Source organism: Drosophila mojavensis, unplaced genomic scaffold (genome assembly GCF_018153725.1).
Source record: "Drosophila mojavensis isolate 15081-1352.22 unplaced genomic scaffold, ASM1815372v1 contig_80, whole genome shotgun sequence".
Taxonomy (NCBI): domain Eukaryota; kingdom Metazoa; phylum Arthropoda; class Insecta; order Diptera; family Drosophilidae; genus Drosophila; species Drosophila mojavensis.
In genome coordinates, this window is record NW_025318906.1 from 2,385,067 (window position 1) to 2,407,194 (window position 22,128).

The 22,128-nt window shown below is 37.2% G+C and overlaps 3 protein-coding genes across 15 annotated transcripts; 1 reads left to right on the top strand and 2 right to left on the bottom strand.

Moving 5' to 3' along the window:
* Nucleotides 1-562: 562 nt before the first annotated feature.
* Nucleotides 563-14,256, bottom strand: LOC6578504 (V-type proton ATPase subunit C). Of its 4 annotated transcripts, XM_044010991.1 has the most exons (12): nucleotides 14,082-14,256; nucleotides 9,820-9,961; nucleotides 9,603-9,756; nucleotides 6,437-6,621; nucleotides 5,514-6,337; nucleotides 4,779-5,107; nucleotides 2,605-2,791; nucleotides 2,429-2,527; nucleotides 2,096-2,351; nucleotides 1,935-2,032; nucleotides 1,528-1,666; nucleotides 563-1,469 (listed from the first exon to the last, which is right to left on the bottom strand). In XM_044010991.1, the coding sequence occupies exons 2-12, from the start codon at nucleotides 9,949-9,951 to the stop codon at nucleotides 1,371-1,373; spliced, it is 2,502 nt and encodes an 833-aa protein (XP_043866926.1). In that variant the 5' UTR covers nucleotides 9,952-9,961; nucleotides 14,082-14,256; the 3' UTR covers nucleotides 563-1,370. The 4 variants fall into 4 exon arrangements, with proteins under 4 accessions (XP_043866926.1, XP_043866924.1, XP_043866925.1 ...); XM_044010989.1 differs by lacking the exons at nucleotides 4,779-5,107; nucleotides 5,514-6,337 and having other exon boundaries at nucleotides 6,442-6,621; nucleotides 14,082-14,255; XM_044010990.1 differs by lacking the exons at nucleotides 4,779-5,107; nucleotides 5,514-6,337; nucleotides 14,082-14,256 and adding an exon at nucleotides 11,037-11,252 and having other exon boundaries at nucleotides 6,442-6,621.
* Nucleotides 14,257-14,360: 104 nt separating this feature from the next.
* Nucleotides 14,361-18,938, top strand: LOC6578505 (hydroxymethylglutaryl-CoA synthase 1). 4 transcript variants are annotated; one of them, XM_015163191.3, is made up of 2 exons: nucleotides 14,361-14,498; nucleotides 17,034-18,938. In XM_015163191.3, exon 2 carries the CDS (start codon nucleotides 17,097-17,099, stop codon nucleotides 18,492-18,494), a length of 1,398 nt encoding a protein of 465 aa, XP_015018677.1. In that variant the 5' UTR covers nucleotides 14,361-14,498; nucleotides 17,034-17,096; the 3' UTR covers nucleotides 18,495-18,938. The 4 variants fall into 4 exon arrangements, with proteins under 4 accessions (XP_015018677.1, XP_015018676.1, XP_015018678.1 ...); XM_015163190.3 differs by lacking the exon at nucleotides 14,361-14,498 and adding an exon at nucleotides 14,581-14,656; XM_015163192.3 differs by lacking the exon at nucleotides 14,361-14,498 and adding an exon at nucleotides 14,756-15,011.
* On the bottom strand, nucleotides 18,826-21,955 carry LOC6578506 (alpha-N-acetylgalactosaminidase). 7 transcript variants are annotated; one of them, XM_032730045.2, is made up of 12 exons: nucleotides 21,610-21,955; nucleotides 21,495-21,538; nucleotides 21,053-21,237; nucleotides 20,919-20,996; nucleotides 20,680-20,857; nucleotides 20,385-20,623; nucleotides 19,997-20,329; nucleotides 19,857-19,929; nucleotides 19,676-19,789; nucleotides 19,579-19,617; nucleotides 19,443-19,518; nucleotides 18,826-19,083 (listed from the first exon to the last, which is right to left on the bottom strand). In XM_032730045.2, exons 3-12 carry the CDS (start codon nucleotides 21,142-21,144, stop codon nucleotides 19,052-19,054), a joined length of 1,254 nt encoding a protein of 417 aa, XP_032585936.1. In that variant the 5' UTR covers nucleotides 21,145-21,237; nucleotides 21,495-21,538; nucleotides 21,610-21,955; the 3' UTR covers nucleotides 18,826-19,051. The 7 variants fall into 7 exon arrangements, with proteins under 7 accessions (XP_032585936.1, XP_043866930.1, XP_043866932.1 ...); XM_044010995.1 differs by having other exon boundaries at nucleotides 21,053-21,263; XM_044010997.1 differs by having other exon boundaries at nucleotides 21,881-21,944.
* Nucleotides 21,956-22,128: the final 173 nt, after the last annotated feature.

Genomic DNA, 22,128 nt, shown 5'->3' on the forward strand with positions numbered 1-22,128 from the left:
TATATATATATAAATTGATCTTTTTTTCGCATTTTCTTATTTTGTTTAAACATTTAGATTTCTTGTTGTAGCAGTAGCAAACATTGAAAATATTAATATTTAAATTTTACTTTACATACAATTATTATTGTTCTTTCCTCTTTTAGCTTTAGATTAGTGCAAAGTTTTCATCTACAAAGTGTTCGAATTAGATAAGCTTTTATATATTAAGGTTTTCTTTTATTTATTTTATTTTTATTTTTTGCTAACTCGAACTCATTCTGTTAAAGATCTGCAAAACTTATTTTGTTTTTGCTTTTTTTTTTATAAACTCTTGATATCTAGGCAACATTTATAAATAGAATACTTTTGTTTAGGTTTTATATAGTTTGTTTTCCGGCGGAAATTTCATTGCATCTTTTGTTTTGCGACTCCTTTTACACTTATTAATCAAATATTAGTTTAAATTGTTGGGTTTTAGTCGGACTTGCAATTAATTGTTAGTTACAGATATTAAAAAGAAAAAGAAAAAAAAAAACAAGGTAAATTGTTTAAACACATCTTTGTGAATGAAGAAGAAACATTTGTAAATCAAATATTTATTTGTATTATTAATAATGTTGTATCTACTATAAACAAAATTAAACTTTCGGCTTGATTTTAGTGACAATGTGTGTTAAGTTTCATCATTTGTATGTGTGTGTGGGTGTTCACTATAAAATATATCATTCAGTTATAGTTTACATATTTTTGCATTAACAAAACAAGGCCAAAACAAAACAAACAAAAGAAAGAAAGTGTAACAAACAAAAAAATACTGTTTAAAACTGAAGCAAGTATTGTAAATACAAATTAGAAACTTTTTTTTATACAGTTTTAGTTTTGTGAGGGGCGGAGGCAAACAACTTTTGGAAATTTTGTTTTGCTTCTCTTACGCGCGATTAACATTATTTAAAAGTTTTTTTTTTTTTTGGATTTTCTTTGTTGAAAATAAGTTGAACTTGGGAAACGGAATTCAGCGAACGCGTAACATAAATAACAACAATAATTATATAACAATGACTAAATTAATTTATAGATAACTATTAATTGTTTGCGTGGTTTACTATTGTTGTTGTTCCTTTTATCTTTAACTATATGCACTTATTGTTTTTTTTTTTTTTTTTTTTTTAGTTATGAGCAGATTAGAATTGTTCTTGATTTGTTTTGGGAAGCAGACAGCGTTTTCTCTTTTTGTGTGTGTATGTGTTAGCTGTTGCTGTGAATACAATTTGCATATTCAGTAAATTGTTGATCTTCATTTGTATTTATATATTTATTGCTGTGTGGCTGTGTATGGGCGTGCGGGGTTATGTGGGTGTGTGCGAAGTAGAGGCACGTGCGTTGCCTTCTTAAAGCTTGGTTTGCTCAACCATATCGATGTTCACCTTGTAGAACACATACGGATAGTATTCAGATTGGCCAAAGCCCAAGCCGGGTATATCCACATTCTGTTTGAGAAATGAGACTTTTAATATTTACATAAATTATTCATTTTGAACGACTCACATCAGCACTGCTCACATTTCCGCCAGCGGATGCACCATCCAAGTGGCCATACAGCTGATTGAGCACATCACGCAAGCGCTTGACGCTCTTCTTGTTGGGCTCAATCAATATGGCCTGGAAATTAACAGGCAGGCCGTACCTATAAAGAAGGTAAAGCTGATTATAATACTATATAATGATAATGTGGTATAGGTTACAGGATGACTGATATATGATAATTTACTTATGATGTATGAAATATAATTTACAACAAATTTGTCACAGCTTTTGGAGAAAAAGAGTTGAGAATATTTTGTTTAATTTTCAATGAGTTTCCGGCGGCATATTATCTCTATCGTATCACTTCAAGCTTGTAGGACAAGTAGTTTCAATATATTGAACAGCCCTCTGTAAAATTCAATGTATACCTCAGCACAGATTCCACGAAAACGCGCAGCGCTTTGACGTGTATCAAGGCGCAGAAAGCCTCGCTGAAGTTCACCTTCAGCCAGCGCACCAGAGGACCCTATTGGGAGTATATACAATAGTTAATCATATTTAATAGAGTGTCTAGTTTGACTCCACATACAAACTGCTTCTTCTTATCGGTCATTAGCTTGGTCATCTCGTTCTTGCCCGCTGCCAGCTCCTCCTCGTTGTAAACGAAATCACGCACAATAAATTTACGTTCACGAGCATGAAGCTTGAACTCCTCGGTGACCTTCTTGAAGAGCGTCACATTGAAGAGGCTGTAGTCGGGATCCTCCTTGATGAGCTGCGATGAGCGCGGCACAATCATGTCCGTAATCTTCTCATAATTGGCCAACCAATCATTAGCCATGGCCCTGAAATAGCACAGATGACATAACAGCGTTATACAGAGCGTTATGGAGAGATGGGAGTAAACCCCTTCCAAACTTACTTTGGCACAATGACCAGCAGCGTGGTCAGGTACTCCGAATCCAGTATGAAGTGCTCCTTCTTGACCAAATCCGCCAGGTTGCGTGTCAGCAAACTGCCACTGTATATATAACAATGTACAAATTGTGGTTAGGGTATGCGTGAGTCGAGTCACTTTCATAATAATTAACGACATACGTTTTCTTCTTTTCCAGATTCTGCAGGTTGCCTTTCAGATTGTTGTAGGCCTGCGATTTGGTTTTTAAGTCGGCATCGATTTGACCAATTTGTTTCGATATGATATCGGCTATATTGCGAAGCGATTGCTTGATCGGATATTTGGCCATATCCCATTGGAAACGCGTTAAATACTGCGGTAGTTCGGCTAGATTTCAAAATAAGATGGATTAGTATTGCGAATTGATAAAATGTTTCATTTCATTTATTATTTTACTGGCAAAGAACTATTACAAGAAAAATAAAATAAATAAATTTCAAAAATAAATAAAATATTATGTATTGCTGTAATATTGAAAAAATAAACTTGAGTTTCACAAAATTTTCCTTTTGTACAAAAACTAATTGAGTTAGTATTTAACAAACAAAAATTAAATTAAATAATAAATATTGCACTTAGTATATTTAGATTAGATCAAGTTTACAAGTCTATAATCACAAATCAAAGACACACACATACATACATACATACAGATACACACACACGTACATACATAGATATATACAAAAAGGCAACCAAATTTATAAACATTTTTACAACACTTAGTTTGACAGTCTGTTAATTAGCTATTTCTATACGAACGCAAAATATAAAACGTGCAATTAACAGTTTGCTTAAACATGCAGCAAAATAAATCAAGTTAATTTATAACACCTTATATAACAGCTATTGCAAGCTAGGCTTGCTGTTCGAACTGCTTCGAACTGGTATAACGCTTGAATGCGTGATAGCCAAGACACACAACCAAATGTCTACGGTCTTCGGTTGGAAACTTTGCTAATAATATAAGCAAAGTTGAGCGGGTTGAGTTACTGATCTGTTATATAAGCTAAGTATGTACAGGATATTGATCTGTTGAAAAATAGACTCAGCAGTCGAATCAGGAGATAACGAGCTGCTAAGAGTGTCTATGAAATAGTCACTGATTTCTTAGGAATAATATATCGATATAGGCTATTATTGGAGCAGTCTAAATAACATAATTTAGAGTATATATACTTATGTAATATGTCACACATCATACTCTCATCAAAATATAATATATTTATCAATTAGTTTCCTGAAAAAGGTTTCGTTTAACCTAATCAGTGTTAATCATATAGCTGATTTGGCTACCTAAATTTAGTAATTCTAACTGACAAAACCTAAATCTAACAACTCCTCACTAGGATTAATTAACACTTAATTATCGTTAATTACGTGAAATCAACAATAAATGCAAATAACAAAAACGAGTAAAGAATTAAATGCACTACGATTACTAGAGGTGGGGTGGGGTGTGACTACAAGGTAGTTGCTAACTGGGAAAATAACTATAAACTATAAATGGGTATTATTATAATTAGAAGGAATAACAAAATACCTTTCGTAACGGCACAAAATGTTTTTTTGTATGATGTTTTTTTTAGCTTGTTTTGTTTGTCTAGTGTAGGTAAATTATATAAGCTAAAGCTTTAGACACTTAAAAGCAACTTAAAAACAAATTTTAATAATAAAAATAAATAAATAAATATAATTACAATTTCACAAAAATTCTCTCTGTATGTGTACATCTGTGTGTGTGTATAAGTGTGTGTTGGTGTTAATATAGAGCTTAATGGAAATCGGCGTTAATCGTGGCTATGAATTGCGCAGCAGAACAACATTTTTTGGTGAGCAGTACACTGAAAAAACAACATATTCGCTTTTACACTGTTACAAATCCTTAAATATATTTCGTGTATTTATATATATATATATAATAATGTATAAACAAAATAAAGAGAAAGAGATAGACAGAAAGAGAGAGAGAGAGAGTAAAGACATTGGACTTTCTGTCATAACTGATACGCGCGCTTGTATAACACTTATGCCGTATAACAGTTAACCAATTGCACAATCATAATTCAAGCGAGCGCTAGACATGTGTGGATCAGTTGATATATCATATATTTATAATATCATATATTTATAAGTGGTATACATAGGTGGCAAGGAGGAGAAGGTAACATCAAGTGGTTCCTCAAAAGAAAGGAAAATAAATGTAAAACCAAACGAAAAAGGAAACAACAACAAACGAAGTAGGCAAAGGAAGAGAAACGATAAAGACAGAGGCAACGTCCAAGGGCCATTTGACATGGCCAGGTATGCTAACCTGGACTGAGTGGAAATTCGGGCGGCTCAGCTGCATGATCCGTGTCTGGACTGGAACGACCCTGGCTACTACTGCCACAACAACTACTCACTGGTGACGATCTATGTGTTGTAGTTAAATTAAATCCATTGTTTATATTTAATTGAGACGTTGTAGAACGTTTGCTATAAATTTGATCGGCAAGAGAATTGAAGAAAGAGCGATAACTAGAGCGCGGTGTGGGCGATGTCTGATGCCAAAATGTAATTGGTTTGAATTTGCATTGGGTTTGTGGCTGTGGCTGTGTCGGTGGCTGTGTCTGTATCGGTGGCTGTGTGGATGTCTGTGTGCTGTGTATAACAGTGCGTGTGTGTTGGTGTGTGAGTGAGTGGTGGGTGGGTGGTTTGATGAGTGGGTGATTGATTTAAAAAAAGAAATATATTATTATTGCAATTTATTTGTTTCGAAACTTTTTGCTTAATGAAATCAAACATTTATGCATGAGAGAGACTAAGAGAGAGAGCAAGAGAGAGAGAGCGAGAAAGAGAGCGCGCAAGCAAAAGCAGGTGCACAGTTTGTCTTTTGTTCATTTTTTTTACAGTGTATTCTTTTCGTTCAGTGTATTTGTGTGGCATGACTGTAGCTCTGTTGGGGTTTTAATGACTGCGTGGAGTTTGGGCAAAGATTTTTTCAGTTTCTTTTTTTGTGCTTTTTTTTGGCAACTGTTCTACAGATAATTGTTGATAAAAAGGATACCTGCACTTCTTAGAGTTACGCTTCGGCTTATTGAACCACCAGTCGAATGTTTCGGATAATGAGGAGGCGCTATTCGGACTCTTTGGATCATCCAAATCATCCGCATCCTCCGTATCCGTATCGCATATCGACTTTTCTGTTGGCGATTGCAATGGCGATTGTTGTTGTTGCTGTTGCTGCTGCTGATGATGTTGTTGCTGCTGCTGCTGCTGCTGCTGTTGTTGCTGCGCTGGCATTTGAAATTGACTGCTGCTGCTACGAAAGCTCAGCTTGTTATTGTTTATGCTGCAAGTGTTGTTATTTAGCTTTTTGCTATTAGAGCGCGACATGCTTTGCACCGAACTGCTGCCCGTTGGCGCCGACGTTGAGAAATAAGCCGAGGAGCAGATTGTTGATGCCGAACTGGCCTTGGCATCAGCAACAGTTGCTGCCGTTACGGCCGTCGCACTGCCCGGAGTGCTGTTGCCCGTTGCTATGGCCGTCACAGTGTTGATCGCACAGCGCGTGGCATTTAGCATCGAGGAAGCTGTCTGGGTATAGCAATCGTCGGCCATCAGTGTGCTCGCCGTGGCGCTGGCACTGGGCGGGGCAAAGACGCTGCTGCTGTTGCTGAGCAGCCCGTAGCATTCGTCGCAGGCACAGCCCGATGGCGGTATCACAAAATCAAAATCACGCTCCGACTCATCGTGGGTTAGGGACAAATTGTTCAGGCTGCCGCCGCTGGCGCCGCTCACCTGGCACGCCGAGCAGCTGGCTCTGGCTGATGTCGTGGCGGAGGCGGACGCATAGGCAGAGGCTGTGGCTGGGGCGTTGGCAGAGGCGGAGGCGGAGGCGTGCGCTGCATGCATATTGGTATTGGTATTGGTAGTGGTAGTAGTAGTAGTAGTAGTTGTTGTTGTTGTTGTCGATTTGTTGCTGTTGGATTTACCCTTGAGATCCGCGGGCAGCTGCGGCAGATACTGATGATGATGATTGTGGTGGTTGTTATGGTGGTGTAGCGGATTGTTCTGGTGGTGCGTGTGCTGGTGTTTACGGTGATGGCGCAGGCTCAGATGCTTCAGACGCTGGTGATGTCGACACGGCATGCTCTCGTCAGGTGGGCCAGGACCTTCAGCAGGTAACAGGAACGAGCGAGTTGCAGTTGCAGTTGCAGTATATTTCAGGTGTTGTTTTTTTTTTTTTTTGGGATTGTTTTTTTTCGGTTTCGTTTTGGACAAAATTCGTAAAAACAATAAACATTTTTGGAACATGAACTTAAAAGCTATGTATAGCATACAAATCGAGGTTGTCTCTCAAATAGGCCTATATCATATGTAGAGTCGAACAAAATAACGATTTATACCCTATATACCCAAATAATCGATTCCATTTTTTGTTTGTTTTTCTTATGAAACAAAAGCCAAAAAAATAACAAAGTAAAACAAAAAAGTAAAATGTATATATATTATATATAATATATATACGAAATAAATTAAGAAAAGAAATGAAGAATTGAAAAATTAAAATAATTTTGGGATATATATTTATAATGTATATAGTTTGCATACATATAATATACATATACAAACTCATATTTGTGGATAGTTAACCAATATATAAATCGAAAATAAATAAAAAAAAAAATATATATATATATATAGATGCACATAATTTCATGAACAACAGTGGAAAGAGAAATATTTATGGCAAATGCTTTCTCTCATTTTTCTTGACTTTTCAGATTTTCTTTGCTTGGCGCTTAAATTTGTAACCAAATTAAATCAAATTTTGTTGCACAGTGTAAAAGCGTTATATTATTTTTGTACAAATTTGTTTTCAATGTGAATGCCTGATAAAAAGCGAGTTGGACATGTGAATGGCAAAACACTTACACAAGGACACACACACATACATATATATATATTTAGAGATAAAGAGACAGTGAGAGATGAGATTTTTCATTGTTATATCAAATTTACAGTTCATAATTATTAAAATTAGAAATGATGGAGACAAGCGCACAGAAAAACAATTAATGCAAATGAAAATAGACGCAAACACACACACTCACACACACATAAAGTAGCACAGTACTAATTGTTATACGGTATAACAGTTTAGTCAATTCACATTTCGGTATGTAAGACGCACGCACCTAAATTAAGTAAATCAAAGCAAATCAAAGGTAAAAATGTAAATAAAAATTTGGAAAGAGAAAAACTCAAAAATAAAAAAGAAAATTCGCGCGTTTCTTTAAGAGATATATATTTTTAATAACAAAAATATATTTATATGTATCATGATGTTTACAAAATTTTACTTTTTTTAGATTTTCTATTAAAATTTTCTAAAATTTTTTTATATTTTTACATTTTGCAAAGTTAAAGAACTTTATTTCCTTTTATGATGATTTTAAAGCTAATCTGAATTCAACTAATTTTTTTAAATGAAAAATTGTAAAATATTTTATAAAACCAATAAAATGAATTTACAACAATATTTAAGTAATTTTTGTAAAATATACAAAGTGTATTTTTTTATTTTTTCGATAAACAGCTCAGCGAGAGAGAGGGAGTTTTAGCGCTTCGTTTATGTAGTATAACACCTCTTTTCTTGGCGACCTTTTTGCAAGTTGAGTGTGTGTGTGCAAGTGTATGTATCGGGGTGTGTGTGTGTGTCTATGTCTTTATTGTTAACTATATGTATATATATATTCCAGATAGATTTAGATAGATTTGTATGTGAAGTGCATGTGGATTTTTGGTATAGTTATTTGAGAGGGGCAAATGTACAACAAACGCAACACAAAACAGGAACAGAACGTTGCAGTCGGGCGCAACCGACTGCATAATACTCGTCCACGTTGCTTCAATTGTCTAAAATTCAGTCAGAATATATAAAAATAGATATTTTGTGAAGTTTTTTTCCAATTCTATTTCTTAGAGAACATCATTAGAAATTTGATTGTAAACCTTACTTTGCCTAACTGTAAAACTATAGGAGATGGAATTTTTTCCGATTTGCCCAAGAGTCGTATACATATCAATCATATAGCATAAGATAGGTGTAGATATATTAACCTCTGCTCTAGTATAAAAATGTAATTGTAATGTTTTTCTAACCCAATTCTCAGTGACTTTACCAGATATGTCTATATATGCGGTATGGAGTATACATATGTATAACAAATTTCATGTAGACGCACAATCGGACATTGCACAAAAAAAATCCAAATATACTCACTTTTCACGACGTGAACGAGTATAACAAACAACGAAAAATTCTTTTGACTTTATATATTATTTTAGTTTATCATGTTTCAACTTTAGTTCCATTGTTGTTTACTAAATATATATAAAAACACTTTTAAAATTTCTTTTTTTTTTTTTTTTTTTTTTGGATGATTTGTGCGCATGAGTTTTAACATAATAAAAATAAACTCAGAACAAATAAAAATTAAAATAAATAAAATACAATAAAATAAAAAATAATAATAAAAAAGTATATTTAAGAAATTAAGAAATAGAAAAAATATATAAAAGAAATAAAAAAAACTTTAAATTTCAGCTAAAAATCGTTTAGTTATAAAATCAATTTTTTTGGCTGAAAAAACGAGTATCGATATATATAAAATTGGATTTGCTGAGGCTCTGTTAGTCAAATTGTCAGAAGACAGATATATATAGACATATATACATACACATATACATATATGTATGTATATATGCATATATATATTGATAATACTCTCGTATCCTTTTTGTATTTAGCAAAATGTTGGCTGATACTCAAGTCGAACAGGCTATATATATATATATGGATGTATATATAAAAAGGAGGTATGTGTACTTAATGTATAAAACGGGCTTTAAACGTAGTTGTTGTTGTTGTTAGTAATAGAAGAGACAATAATACGACTAGATATTTCTTGATATATCTGAGCATTCCGTTTCACAAAAAAATTAGCTAGAAAAACATCTTAACTAAATCAAATAAACAATATATATAGAGAGTTGTTTCAGCTAAACTGTTAACTAAATCTAAGCTAAGCTAATATAAATTTCTAGATATGTATGTAAATATATGATCAATATTACAGCTAGCACTTACTGTTGTTGGCCAGCAAATTCTCATGCAGCTTATCGCGCTGATCCTCCAGCACCTCGCCCAGGTACAGGGCCACCTTGCGCGTGATTTGCTCCACGTACGTATCCAACTTGCCCAGATCATCGGACAGGCCAACCAACTGATCCAGTGTGCCCACCTAAAAGAAGAGTATGCATGTATATCTGTCAAATTACAGTGTATACTACCCAGTTCTACTCACCTTCAAGTCGGGTATATGGAACTTGTAGTTATTGCATAGATTATGTTGCTTGCTGGTTAAGTTGTTCATCGTGTCGAAGGTTTGCTGGCACGTCTTGTCGCCAGGCGCTGAGATAATCCAATATTCGGACATCGTTAAATAGCTGAAAATATAAAATATACATTATAGATTATATATATAAATAACACTAATATATTCGATTTGATTTGGCTTGTATAATGCATTCACACTTCCTTAAAAATTCCTGTGCACACACAAAACGTGTTCATAAATAAATTCCATTATGTAATTTGATTTGCTATCGATTCGATGTACATATGTATGGATATGTATAATTTATATATAGCTACATATTATATATGGCCTTATAAAAGTCAAACAAACACTGGTTAAACACGCATTAAATTTTAATTATTGACCTCGAAAGCGTGGGTCAGCCTAACATTTAGATGCGATCGACCCGCAATATGCAATTCATTGCCAGGCTATATACAATATATCTGTGTGTGTGTGAGTGTGTGTGTGTGACTGCATGTTGTGCGCGTGTATATTACAGAGCTCCTTTTTTTCTTCCATTTTTTTTTGGGGATGGTATCGCCTGCTAGACAACAAAGCGCAGACAGTTGGCGCCAGGCTGACTTGTGTCCTGTATATCGACTCGTCAACATGGCGTATACGCAATATGTGCGCATTGGATACAGTGAATGCTCTAGTGCATGAATACAGACTCGATTTTTACACAGATAATGAATCTGAATTTATATGTAGTTTTAAATGTTATTCAAATGATTTGCAAGTTTAATTATATAATTATGGAAAACGCTGCGTATACGCAATCTGTGCACATTTAATACAGTAAATTCTCGTTTCAGTCGATTTATATAAATGTTGTTATTCTGCTTGCATGTGAAGCATATTACATGTAAAAATTAAATATTTAATAAATAAATAAAAAGAAAATAATAAAATTATTCTAAAAAAAAATGTTTTATGTTTTTGCTTATAAAAAAAAAAATTAAATACATTTTACATGTGACTTTACTTGTTAGAAATACCATACTTATTTTATACATATGTATAGTAAAGAGAACCTAATTCTATATAATTTTTATATTTCTTTTAGAACAACATAATCAATCCACATTTCATTGTATTTCTTAAGCTAACACCGTTCACTTTAGCGAGCATTCACAGCATTATTGTTGTCTACAACTTACGATTCTAACACTGTTTACGCTTCAACAAAATAGTCAAGAACTGCTCAACCCGTATGCGCTGCAACTTTCTAGGCATAGTTTCTCTTTTTATCTCTTTAATCAGTTAATCTGATAAAGCAAAACTTAAATATCTGGCGGATATTTGTATAAATGCGGGCCACGCGGTGCGACGTGCATGGCCTAGCGGACGAGAAATTATGGGAAAAATTCGTGCGCACTCGGCGAAGGTTCAATGCGAAATGAACGCTAGAAATGGCACTGGAGCTGGAGCTGAACGTCGCAGCTAAAGTCGCCGTTGGCGCCGCAGTTGCTGCTGCTGACGCTGACGCTGCCGTTGCCGTTGCCGCTCTGATGTTTGACTGCCATATGGAATAATGCTTGCCACCGAAATTTTGTGTTGGTGCCGCAAAGGCGCAGCCATGAAGGAATCGATGACGAAGCGGCGACACGCAAGCCGCCTTCTTCAATTTGGTAAGTGTCGTTGTTCTCTTTGTTGTTGCTCTCTTTGTTGTTGTTGGTGTTGTTGTCCGCAGTAAGGTCAGTTTACGTATGAGTAATCATCGCAAGAGATACAAATCTAACTTTGGTCAATTTCATTTTAGTAGTAGTCACTATTATTACATAACTTTATCATGGCCTTCAAAGAGCACCAAACAACAAAAACCAAGATCTATAGACATATGTTTGCAACTATGTGAAAAACAAACATCAAATAATACCCTGTACTATTCATTGAAATTAGCTGAAATTATGAGAATCTCAAAGAAAGACGTTAACAACAAGAAGAAAAGAGAGTAAGAAATGAGCTGATATAAGACCTAAAAGAAACATAGGTCAAGGAATTCGAAGAGGAAGAGAGAGGGATGGAAGAGTGAGTGATAGAGAGAGTGAGAAAGGGATTATAAAATTAGAGTTAAAGGAATGGAAATAACTAATAGAAAAACAAAGAAAAAACAAGACAAATTATATTTTAGGTAAGTATCATTGAAAAATATGAAAGTGGAATAGAAGATCGTTCTACAACGAACATTGAAAAAATATATTTTCAAATATAATATAGACTGATAGTCAGTTAGAGCCATCAGAAACTGTTACAGGGTATGCGAAAATAAACAAAATGACAACAAAATCGAGCGCTGACCATCCCCAATAATGACTGCTGCCGCCCTGCGATAACTAACCATGCTTATCATCAACCCCAACGTTAACAACAACAACAACAACAACAATATTAATAACAACAAGGACAAAATTCAAGGCAGTGCATTGTCCTCAACCAGGAAACAAATGAGAGCCTGGCAACCGCTGGAAGTGGAAGAAACAACTACAACAAAGCCGTGTCTATTTTTAGCACCAAAATCTAAATTGCTTTCGTACAAATCACTAAGCTGAGCCGCCCGGAAGGAGGCAGTTATGCCACCATGAACATAACCAAATATACACGTATATGTATGTACATACACATATACATATGTACATGCATACGTACATACTATGTATATACATACATGTATTCAATTCCATGTTTGCCGCGGGTCAAGCGTGACGCATTCAGGCGAATTAATACAAATGCAAATTGCCTTAAACAATAGTTAGCTTTTAGATTATTTTCATTTATTTCGCAGTGTTCCCACAGCTAATTATATAAAAACGAACTTAAAAAGGCAAAGGCAACTACATAAATTGGCAACACTGTTTGCCAGTTATAAACTCCAACTGTAAACAGGCGTAAATGATGTTGACATAAAAGAGCGAAGAGCAAAGAGCATGGCGAACATGTCGCCAGTCAGACTGGGCAACGGCTGGCACTAATGTAGTGGATGGGAGGGAGGAGATAAAAAGGCGATTCGGTCTGCGGAGAGAAGCGTTCAGCTACAAAGGACGCGACACACAGGAAATTGCAGCGTTCGCCGATGACGAAAACAAAAATACCGACTAGAACAACAGTGATGATGTTAATGGCGGACACATACACACATATATACATATATATATGGACATACATATATACGCGCTGTGTGTATATGTACAAAGGCAGCGGGCGAGCGGGCAAATTAATTAATAATAATGTAAGCTGTCAGCCGGAGAAAAACAGAGATGGAGCGAGAGAGAGTAAAAGAGAAGCCTGCTGTTAAGCCTTTAAAGTGTGTTAACCTAGCAGCTGTTTTTTTTTTTAATTATTTGTGTTATTGGTCAGCTGCTGACATTTGTGTTTTATGGCCTGGGCAAAAAAAAAAAAAAAAAACGCAGAAGCGTGTTTGACTTTTCGTTTCAAGTTTATATCTGGTCAGCTGCGTCAAGGTCCTTGCGGCACGCAATATTACTATTTAGTGTAGTCCTTGTCCAAACAAACATAAAAAGCTTATGCATGTGTGGCCAGACAGCAGTGTGAAAGGAAACACGGAAGAATTCATAAATTTAATTAATTGTACCATGTTGAAATGTTTTTGTAAATTGAACAGCTTGATATTTTGTTTACGCAGAGAGTGAGAGAGAGAGCAAGCCAAAGAAGAGGCCAGCATTCAGCAACAGAGCGAGCATTTTGAAGAGAGTGAGAACGATAAAGCACAGTGGCAACAATTCACCACAGCTCGATACAAACACATACGTACAGCGGTGGTGGGTTTGCCGCACAGTCAGCTGTTCGTGACAGTCACATGACAGCTATTCGATCGATATTTTCATTTTCTCACGGGTTTTACTGCCCAAATAACCAAAACAACGAATAATTTGCTAACATATTTTATATCATACAACGAATGCCAAAGCCCGCCAGTTCATTATAATGGCACACGCATGATGCATCCGAGGGCATGGAGGAAAGCTACAGTTTTTCAGGGTCATTTTATTTGCGCACATATACACAATCATATTTGATTTTGCCTTAGCTGAAAATCGAATATTGGGCACTTCCAGAGCTTGCTATACTCCCATTACACTGTGCAACATTTGATAACAGGTCAGCAGACCTGTTACAACTTTTTTTCATGCGCGCAGTTTGCTGCGTTGTCGCTTTGCACACGCACTAAATTGAGTTACACTTACATTTAAAGCGGCACTAATACACGTCGAAGTCGTTGTTGATTATTAAACACACAGTTTTTATTGTGCGCTGAAATTGTTTTTAATAAAAATCAAGCAACACAACCGCACTTCCCACAATGTACGTACGAAACGGAGCACAAGACTCTGGTAGAAACTCAACACAAAAATGATAATTCACAATTTCGCATAAGATTCACGTGATAAGTGGCGATGACGATATGTGTGCATATATCGGTTGAAGCTAGGGTGCACACACTGTCTACGAAACAGCTGTTCACTGCGACAGTTCCTGTGTACACACTGCCTTTGTCGGTCTCTATGTAGGCGCCCATAAACTACGTGCCTAATTATTAAAAGTTTAGTTTAGTTAATCCTATTATTTGGCACAATTAAGTTGGCACTAGCATACCAAAATTTGTAAGTGAATGTGAATATTAAATATCTAGTGTACGCAGCTAAGGGACATTTTGTATATCTCAGTTATGAATTCCGAACAGAATTTCTGACAATTGAAAGCCTTAACAATTTAGAAAAAAATAAAAAGAGACTGTGTGGGTGTTTGTTATTAAACAATAGTAAGTTTAAATATAAGCTAAGGCAATCAATGGCAATCTTTGTTATATTTATATTCAGAAGCTAATTTCGGTTTCAGTTTGTTTGGCATCTTTTGTGACATTTCAAATTCATTTCATTTGTTTCATAATACTATTACATTTCACATAACAAAAGGCACACGTGCTTCCTCTATGTACATACATAAGTACATACCTTAGCCTTAGTAAGTGCAAAACCTTTAGCCCGTAGCCACAAAGGTGCAAAAACAAAAAAGTTAACGATGACTCAAGCCTTTCGGTAGAATGAAAAAAGCAAGCGAATGATTTGTGTACACAAACGGATGCGCAACAATTCCCAAATTCCATTCCCCTTCCAGTGAGTAGCACTTTCCAATTAGACTGTTTACACTCATCTCCAGTGGCGGTTGCTAAAAATAAACCAAGCCAATTGTATGCGGCTCATCCTCATTGCGTAAACAGCACAACGTTTGCATTGCATTTCCATAACATTGAACTCTAACACCGGCACTTAATTGAAATGGAACGTACATACAACAATTGTCGTACCATATGCCTTTATCCATTAACCAACAGTCAACAGCTTTCATCAAGTTGTGGTTTATCGCCGACGGACTATAGCCTTGCCAATTGTTCCGACACCGCCTTTGATCTTATCTCAACTCAGTTCGTAGTCCAATTACTCTTAGTAACCATGCAATATATTGGCTATTCCAGGGTATTCAGCTAGTTCGGCATTACGCATCAGAGAGCGAAGCAGATGGCATTGGCTTACAGAGCTTATTCTCCGCTTTTCGCTCTGTGCATTTGTTTGCTGCCAACGTCGCTGCCACTGTCGACGTTAACGTATTTCCAACGATCAGTCGCTGCTGCTGCTGTCGCTGTTTCTGCTCTTCTTGGCGCTGTTCAGTCTACAAAGAGATTCGCTCGAGTGTGCAACGCGTCGCGCACGTAAACAACAAAATTTCGGCAAGAAAATAAAACGTTAAAAGTGAAAACAGACGAAAGAGAAAAAATCAAAACTATTTCAGTTTTCGAATATTTGTGGCAGGTGCTAACAGTAACGGTAAATTTGACACAATTCGGTGCTCATTATACAATATTAACCGTTAGAGAGCGACCCACATTGATTCCCAATCAGTCAGTAAATACAACTTGACCCAGTCCCAAAAAAAAAGGAGAAACAGGAGACAAGAGAATATGAACATTTGAATTTTGGTGTTATTTTAGCACATATAATCCAGACTTTTCGGGTGCTAACTAATATTTAGCAGGAATTTTTGTATATACATAAATATAAATATACATATGTATATTCTTAATTTGTATGTATTATTTTATTTACTTTTTATTATTACAATATTTACCAACCTAAATTAGATTGGTGTTTTTATATCAATCCGGTTTTTAAATTGCTTCTTTGTTAGTTTTTATATATGAGGAATGATTCTACAAATATATATCAGATATAATACAATATATTTATGTACATACCAGTATATGTAAAAGGAATCATATATAATACTTTTTTATTCCACCCTAGAAAGTATTGCTAACTTTAAAGGATATTAAAAACTCTCATATATATTCAATTTTTTTCGCTTTAATTAGAAACCTAACTAATTTATATAATACATCAAATATCTCTGCAATAAAATACTCCCAAATTTAGTGATATCGTTCGTTGAAGACAATAAACTTCTCTAATCTACGTCGTCTACAATTAATATGAACTCAACACATTTTAACATAATATTAATGTTAGGGTTGGGCTAGTTTAGTTTATTTGTTGTTGCTGCATCTGCTTCTGCTGCTGTCTCTGGCTCTGCCGCTCTTGCTGTTGGCTGAGTTCTCTTTAAAATAAGGTTTGACTGCTTGGAGAAAGTTTCTTCGCCGTGAATTTTAGTGCTTCTGATGTTGTTGTTTTTTATTTTATTTTATTTTTTTTTTAATGATGCTCGTCTTTACCCTCGCCCTCTCTCACTCGCACTCACACGTTTGCGTGTCTGAAAAGCTCAACGCAGCGAAAACGAAATCGGAACCAATGGGCTCCATGGTCGCAGCAACGCCGCAGTCAACGTCGCTGCGCTGCGTTTCGTTGCGTTGCTGTTTGCTCTTGCTTTTGCCGCACACGGCCAGAGCAGGTCGAGCGTGCAACAGGTGGCGCTCATGTGCGGTGACGGTTGTTGTTGATTTTACGCATTTTACCCCAACCCAAGCAATTTTTTCAGGTATTACAAGCAATATGCATAACTTAAAGACGATTTCTGATTTTGTGATTGCGCAGAATATCAAGAGGTGAAAGTTGTGATGGGCACAGCGTGGCATTTACAGCAAAATGTACAAGTATAACACCTAACTTGGATCTGTCTCATTACAGCGCTCAGGACTACAAAGGATTCCCTTCCAGCAGCAAACGACCAATTAGAAAATTAAATAAGCCATGTCAAGCAATTGGCCTGAAAATGTTGGAATACGAGCCATTGAAGTGCTCTTCCCCTCGCAATATGTGGACCAAACGGAATTGGAACAGTTCGATGGCGCCTCCGCTGGCAAGTACACAATCGGTCTGGGCCAAGCGAAGATGGGTTTCTGTTCGGATCGCGAGGATGTCAACTCACTGTGCTTAACGGTTGTCACGCGCCTACTGGAACGCCATCGTATCAAGCACACGGACATTGGAAGGCTGGAAGTGGGCACCGAAACAATAGTCGACAAATCGAAATCGGTGAAGTCGGTGCTAATGCAGCTATTTGCCACGAGCGGCAACACCGATATCGAAGGTATCGATACCACAAATGCTTGCTACGGCGGCACTGCAGCACTCTTTAATGCCTTAAATTGGATCGAATCGTCCAGCTGGGATGGACGCTACGCGCTTGCCGTATGCGCTGACATTGCCGTCTATGCCAAGGGCGCAGCCCGACCCACAGGCGGCGCCGGCGCCATCGCCATGCTAGTGGGACCAAATGCGCCACTGATCATCGAGCGTGGCCTCCGCGCCACCCATATGGAGCATGCCTATGACTTCTACAAGCCCGACCTGAGCTCCGAGTACCCGACAGTCGATGGCAAACTTTCCATACAGTGTTACCTCTCGGCCCTGGACACTTGCTATCGACTCTATCGCAAGAAGTTCGAGAAGCAGCACCCTCAGCAGCAGCCACTGGGTCTGCAAACCTTCGATGCGATGATCTTCCACACGCCTTTCTGTAAATTGGTACAGAAGTCTGTGGGTCGTCTGTGTTTCAATGACTTTTTGCTCAGCACCGAGGCAGAGCGCGCCCAAAAGTTTCCCGGTCTGGAACGCTTCAACGACGCCACACTGGAAGGCAGCTACTTCGACCGGGATGTGGAGAAGGCGTTCCTCACTCAATCGGCGGAGCTGTTCGCCGCAAAGACCAAGAAGTCCTTGCTGCTGGCCAACCAGGTGGGCAACATGTACACGCCGAGCGTCTACTCAGGTCTGGTCTCGCTGCTGATCAGCGAGCCGGCGGCTCAGTTGGTGGGCAAGCGCATTGGCGTCTTCTCCTATGGCTCCGGCCTGGCTGCCTCGATGTACTCCATTAAAGTAACTGAAGATGCGGCCACGTTCGAGAAGTTTGTCTCGCAGCTGGATTACGTATTACCGCTGCTGAACTCCAGAGAGAAGGTGGCTCCGGAAAAGTTCTCCGAGCTGATGGAGGTGAGGGAGAAGAATAATCACGCAGCGCCTTACACGCCAACGGGCAGCATCAGTGCTCTATTCCCGGGCACCTACTACCTTAAGGATGTGGATGCACTGCATCGGCGCAGCTATGAGCGCACGCCCATCAACAATCTAACCAATGGAGTGCATTAGCCAAAGGAGCAGGAGCAGCAGCAGCAGCAACTGAAGCCTAACTTGACAATAATCCTCAACTACTGTTTAATTCTAGCTGCTATATACAAACTATATACATCTATATAAATCGGTTGTACATTTGGATTTCTTTCATTAATATTTAGCTACTTATTTCTCTATTGGTGAATACGGTCGTATCTATCTAATGAAATATTCATTAATATTAATTTTATGGCCTGGCTTATAATATTTTCACAAAGTCCGCTCTTATTTATATCATGCTCGAACTTCTATTCTATTATCTTTATATCGATTTGCATCAAAATGCTTAAAACAAACACACAAAATGTACACTAAAGAAATTAAATACATTTCAAATCGTATTTATACAAATTTTATGCATAGACAAAAGCATATTCTGAAGAATTTGTAAAGTGCAAATAAACAACAAATTCAATACAATACATTTGTTTTTACTCATCTTTAAAATTGAATTGTAAAGGAATTATATTTGTTTCGGAAGGATATGTGGATATAGCTGATCCTGATCTGCAGGTTAGACCCTGCATAGCTCCTCAAAGCGCCGTAAATTTGTAGAAGTTGACGCCTACAATTAATTAGAAACCAATTAGAATTATCTTTGATTAACAAATAGAAGAAGGAATTGTTTAAGCGGAAAGAAAGTCGTATAAGAGTTTTGAAAAGAAACTGCAGATTTTTAAATACAAGTGACACTAAATCAGAATATACACTCTTATACGACTTGTTTGTAAAGGTTGTATAATAGAAGATTTATATAGCAGACTTGTGGGAAAAACGTACAGTATAAGAGAGAGCGTTAAACAATACAAGTTTATAAGAGACAATACAATTCACAGAGTCTGTTCTTTCACAAAAAACGCTATACAATCTACTTCATTCTGTTTTCACTGTATATAGAGTATAAATAAACATTCAAATAAATACCGTTAGGAATAACGCGTGTTTTGAATTGACTCTCGTTACGAAAGACGCCCAAATTGTTATTCTTATCAAACAAATCCTGAAAGCAAGAGGAGCAAATAAATAAAACTTAAAGCATTTAAAATGCAGCAAGATTTACCTGCACGATGTAGCCAATATTATCATTGAATAGCGAGAGCTAGAGATAGAACAATATGGAATATATAAACATAGGTCATTAAACTTCACGTCATTACCTCCTTAAACGTAAATGATATGGGAAAAGGAGATCCGTCCACGCGGCGACTAACAAATGCTATAGCATAAGAGTATTCTCCATTGATTTTAGGTTCGATTGGTCGACGCCAGACCTGCAGAACAGAATGAAATTATATACTTGAGTTATCACAAGTATATGAATAAATAAATCATAGTTACCTCAATATTTTGCTTCATAAGCAATCGTTTACCCTGTATGCCCAAAGGATCCTGATTGACAGCAATCACATCACTACATGATAATATATATATATACAGATAGATTTATAATGATGTATGTGATATATAAGTCGACCAACCGATTCTGTAATATCTCCTTAATTTCTGGTCGCACCTTGGCCAAGTCATTGGACATTATTAAAGGCGCCGCCAGCACAGCCCAAATGGCCATTTGCACTTTGCTCTGATCATAGCTAAGGCCATAGTTGCCTAAAATCAACATATCTGGATCGTTCCAATGCCCTGGGCCGGCGTGTGGCTGCATGCTATCCTGATTTTTGGCAAAGTAGTCAACGATTTCCATAACTGACTCAAATGAATCGTCGATGTCATCCCAGTTTCGCCAGAGATTGCAATGGCGCTTCAACGACTCAAAGTGAGGCTGTTCACCAAATTCCGATTGATAGGCAGGCCTGCACATAAGCTCAATTAATAATCAAAATTATACACATATATCATATTATATACCAGCTGCACGAATAGACCATGGGTCTGCCTGTTTCATTCAGCAGTCGTCCGAATTCTGGATAGCCTGCTGCCATGTCGCTAACATTCGCATTGCAGCCATCCAGCTTCACATAGTCCACATCCCACTTAGCAAAGGTTTCGGCATCGAGTGCCATGTGGTCGATCACACCTGGGTACCCAGCACAGGTCTTTGTGCCAAAGTCCTGATACAGTCCAAACTTGAGTCCTTTATTGTGTATCTACAATTATTGTGAGACTAGTTGGACAAGGCTACAGCTGGATTGCTTTAGCATACATGATCAGCCAGAACGTTGAGGCCTCTGGGAAAACGTTTCCGATCTGGTACAAGCTTGTTTGTCATGTTATCCCGATTCCACTCCAGCCAGCAATCGTCTATGATAACATATTCATAGCCCACATCAGCATAGCCTTCCGACACAAGTAGATCGGCACTGCGTCTGAACAATTGCTCGCTGTAAGGAAATGAGGAGAGCTTCTTATGAAAGCACTCAAATTCATTGATTAATAGTTTACCTTATGCACTCATCTGGATACGTATCACAATCGGTGATGCATCGAAAGCGCTGCCAAGACATCCAACCCATGGGTGGCCTGCAATGGATTAGACACTTAAATCTACGTCCAAATCCAAATCAAATGCGACTTACGTTAAAGCCAGTCCATTATCCAATGCAGAGCCAGCGCGGAGCAACTGCATCAACAGCAGCAGCAGCAATGGAACGTTCCTCATGCCAAACATACTTTAACTAGAGTAATGCAGGCAATGCGTGCTGTCCACCCCGCAGTAACGGTTTTATAGCTGTCTATCTGTAGATAACTGTTGTTTGCCAAACTGCTTGAGCAAAGAAACAAACTTGGCTGACAAGCGATAATTGTTAACTGTAGTAATTGAAGAGCATTCGAGTACACAGCTTGAACTGCGTACTCGACTAGTACGCACAGCAGGGAGACACAGCCGTGAGCAGTGTTGATGTTGGGACTGGAAAGTCTCCTTATCATCAGCTGCAAGTTCAGGCGCTCAAGCGTTACAGGTTATCTACTCTTAGCCCCTGGCTGTTACACAAGCCAACAAGACTTAGCTACACTTACCAGTCCTTACCACACAGCAGAATAAATTATACGTGTATGCTACACTGTAATAAATAATCAATTACCAAAATTAATGCATCCATTAAGCCCAAGTTTAATAAACAAAACCAATTACTCAATTTTGTCGCGCAATGTACTTTTGCGTTCGCCACATACAAAAACACATAGAAAAATAACTGTTTAAACCAAAATGGCTGCCGGCTTCCAATGGACTCTCAAGTGCTTTTAATTAAAAAGGAAAAAACAACTGTCTAAATATTCTTGACCCAAATGGTATTTATCAGACACTTCCAGATAAAGGAGAACAAACTGACAAATCAAAATAAAATCCAATTAGACGTAGCATGGCAATTTATCTAGTCGCTTATTGTGAAATGCTTACATACAATAGAGTATTTCAATTTAGTTTTCTGTGTCCAGATTTGCGCGGGCGGTTTAATTAACGATTGAGATTTGTTATTGTTAATTCCAGCTGAGCTTATTATTAAAAATACCAAAACGTAAAACATGTATACACAGCCACATTGTTATCGATAAGTTGGGAAATATTCAGTGGGATTTTTATTGAACGCAATGGGAAACGCATTCCAACTGCCTACAAACATAACAGCCTGGCAGTACTTTGTTTACGGTT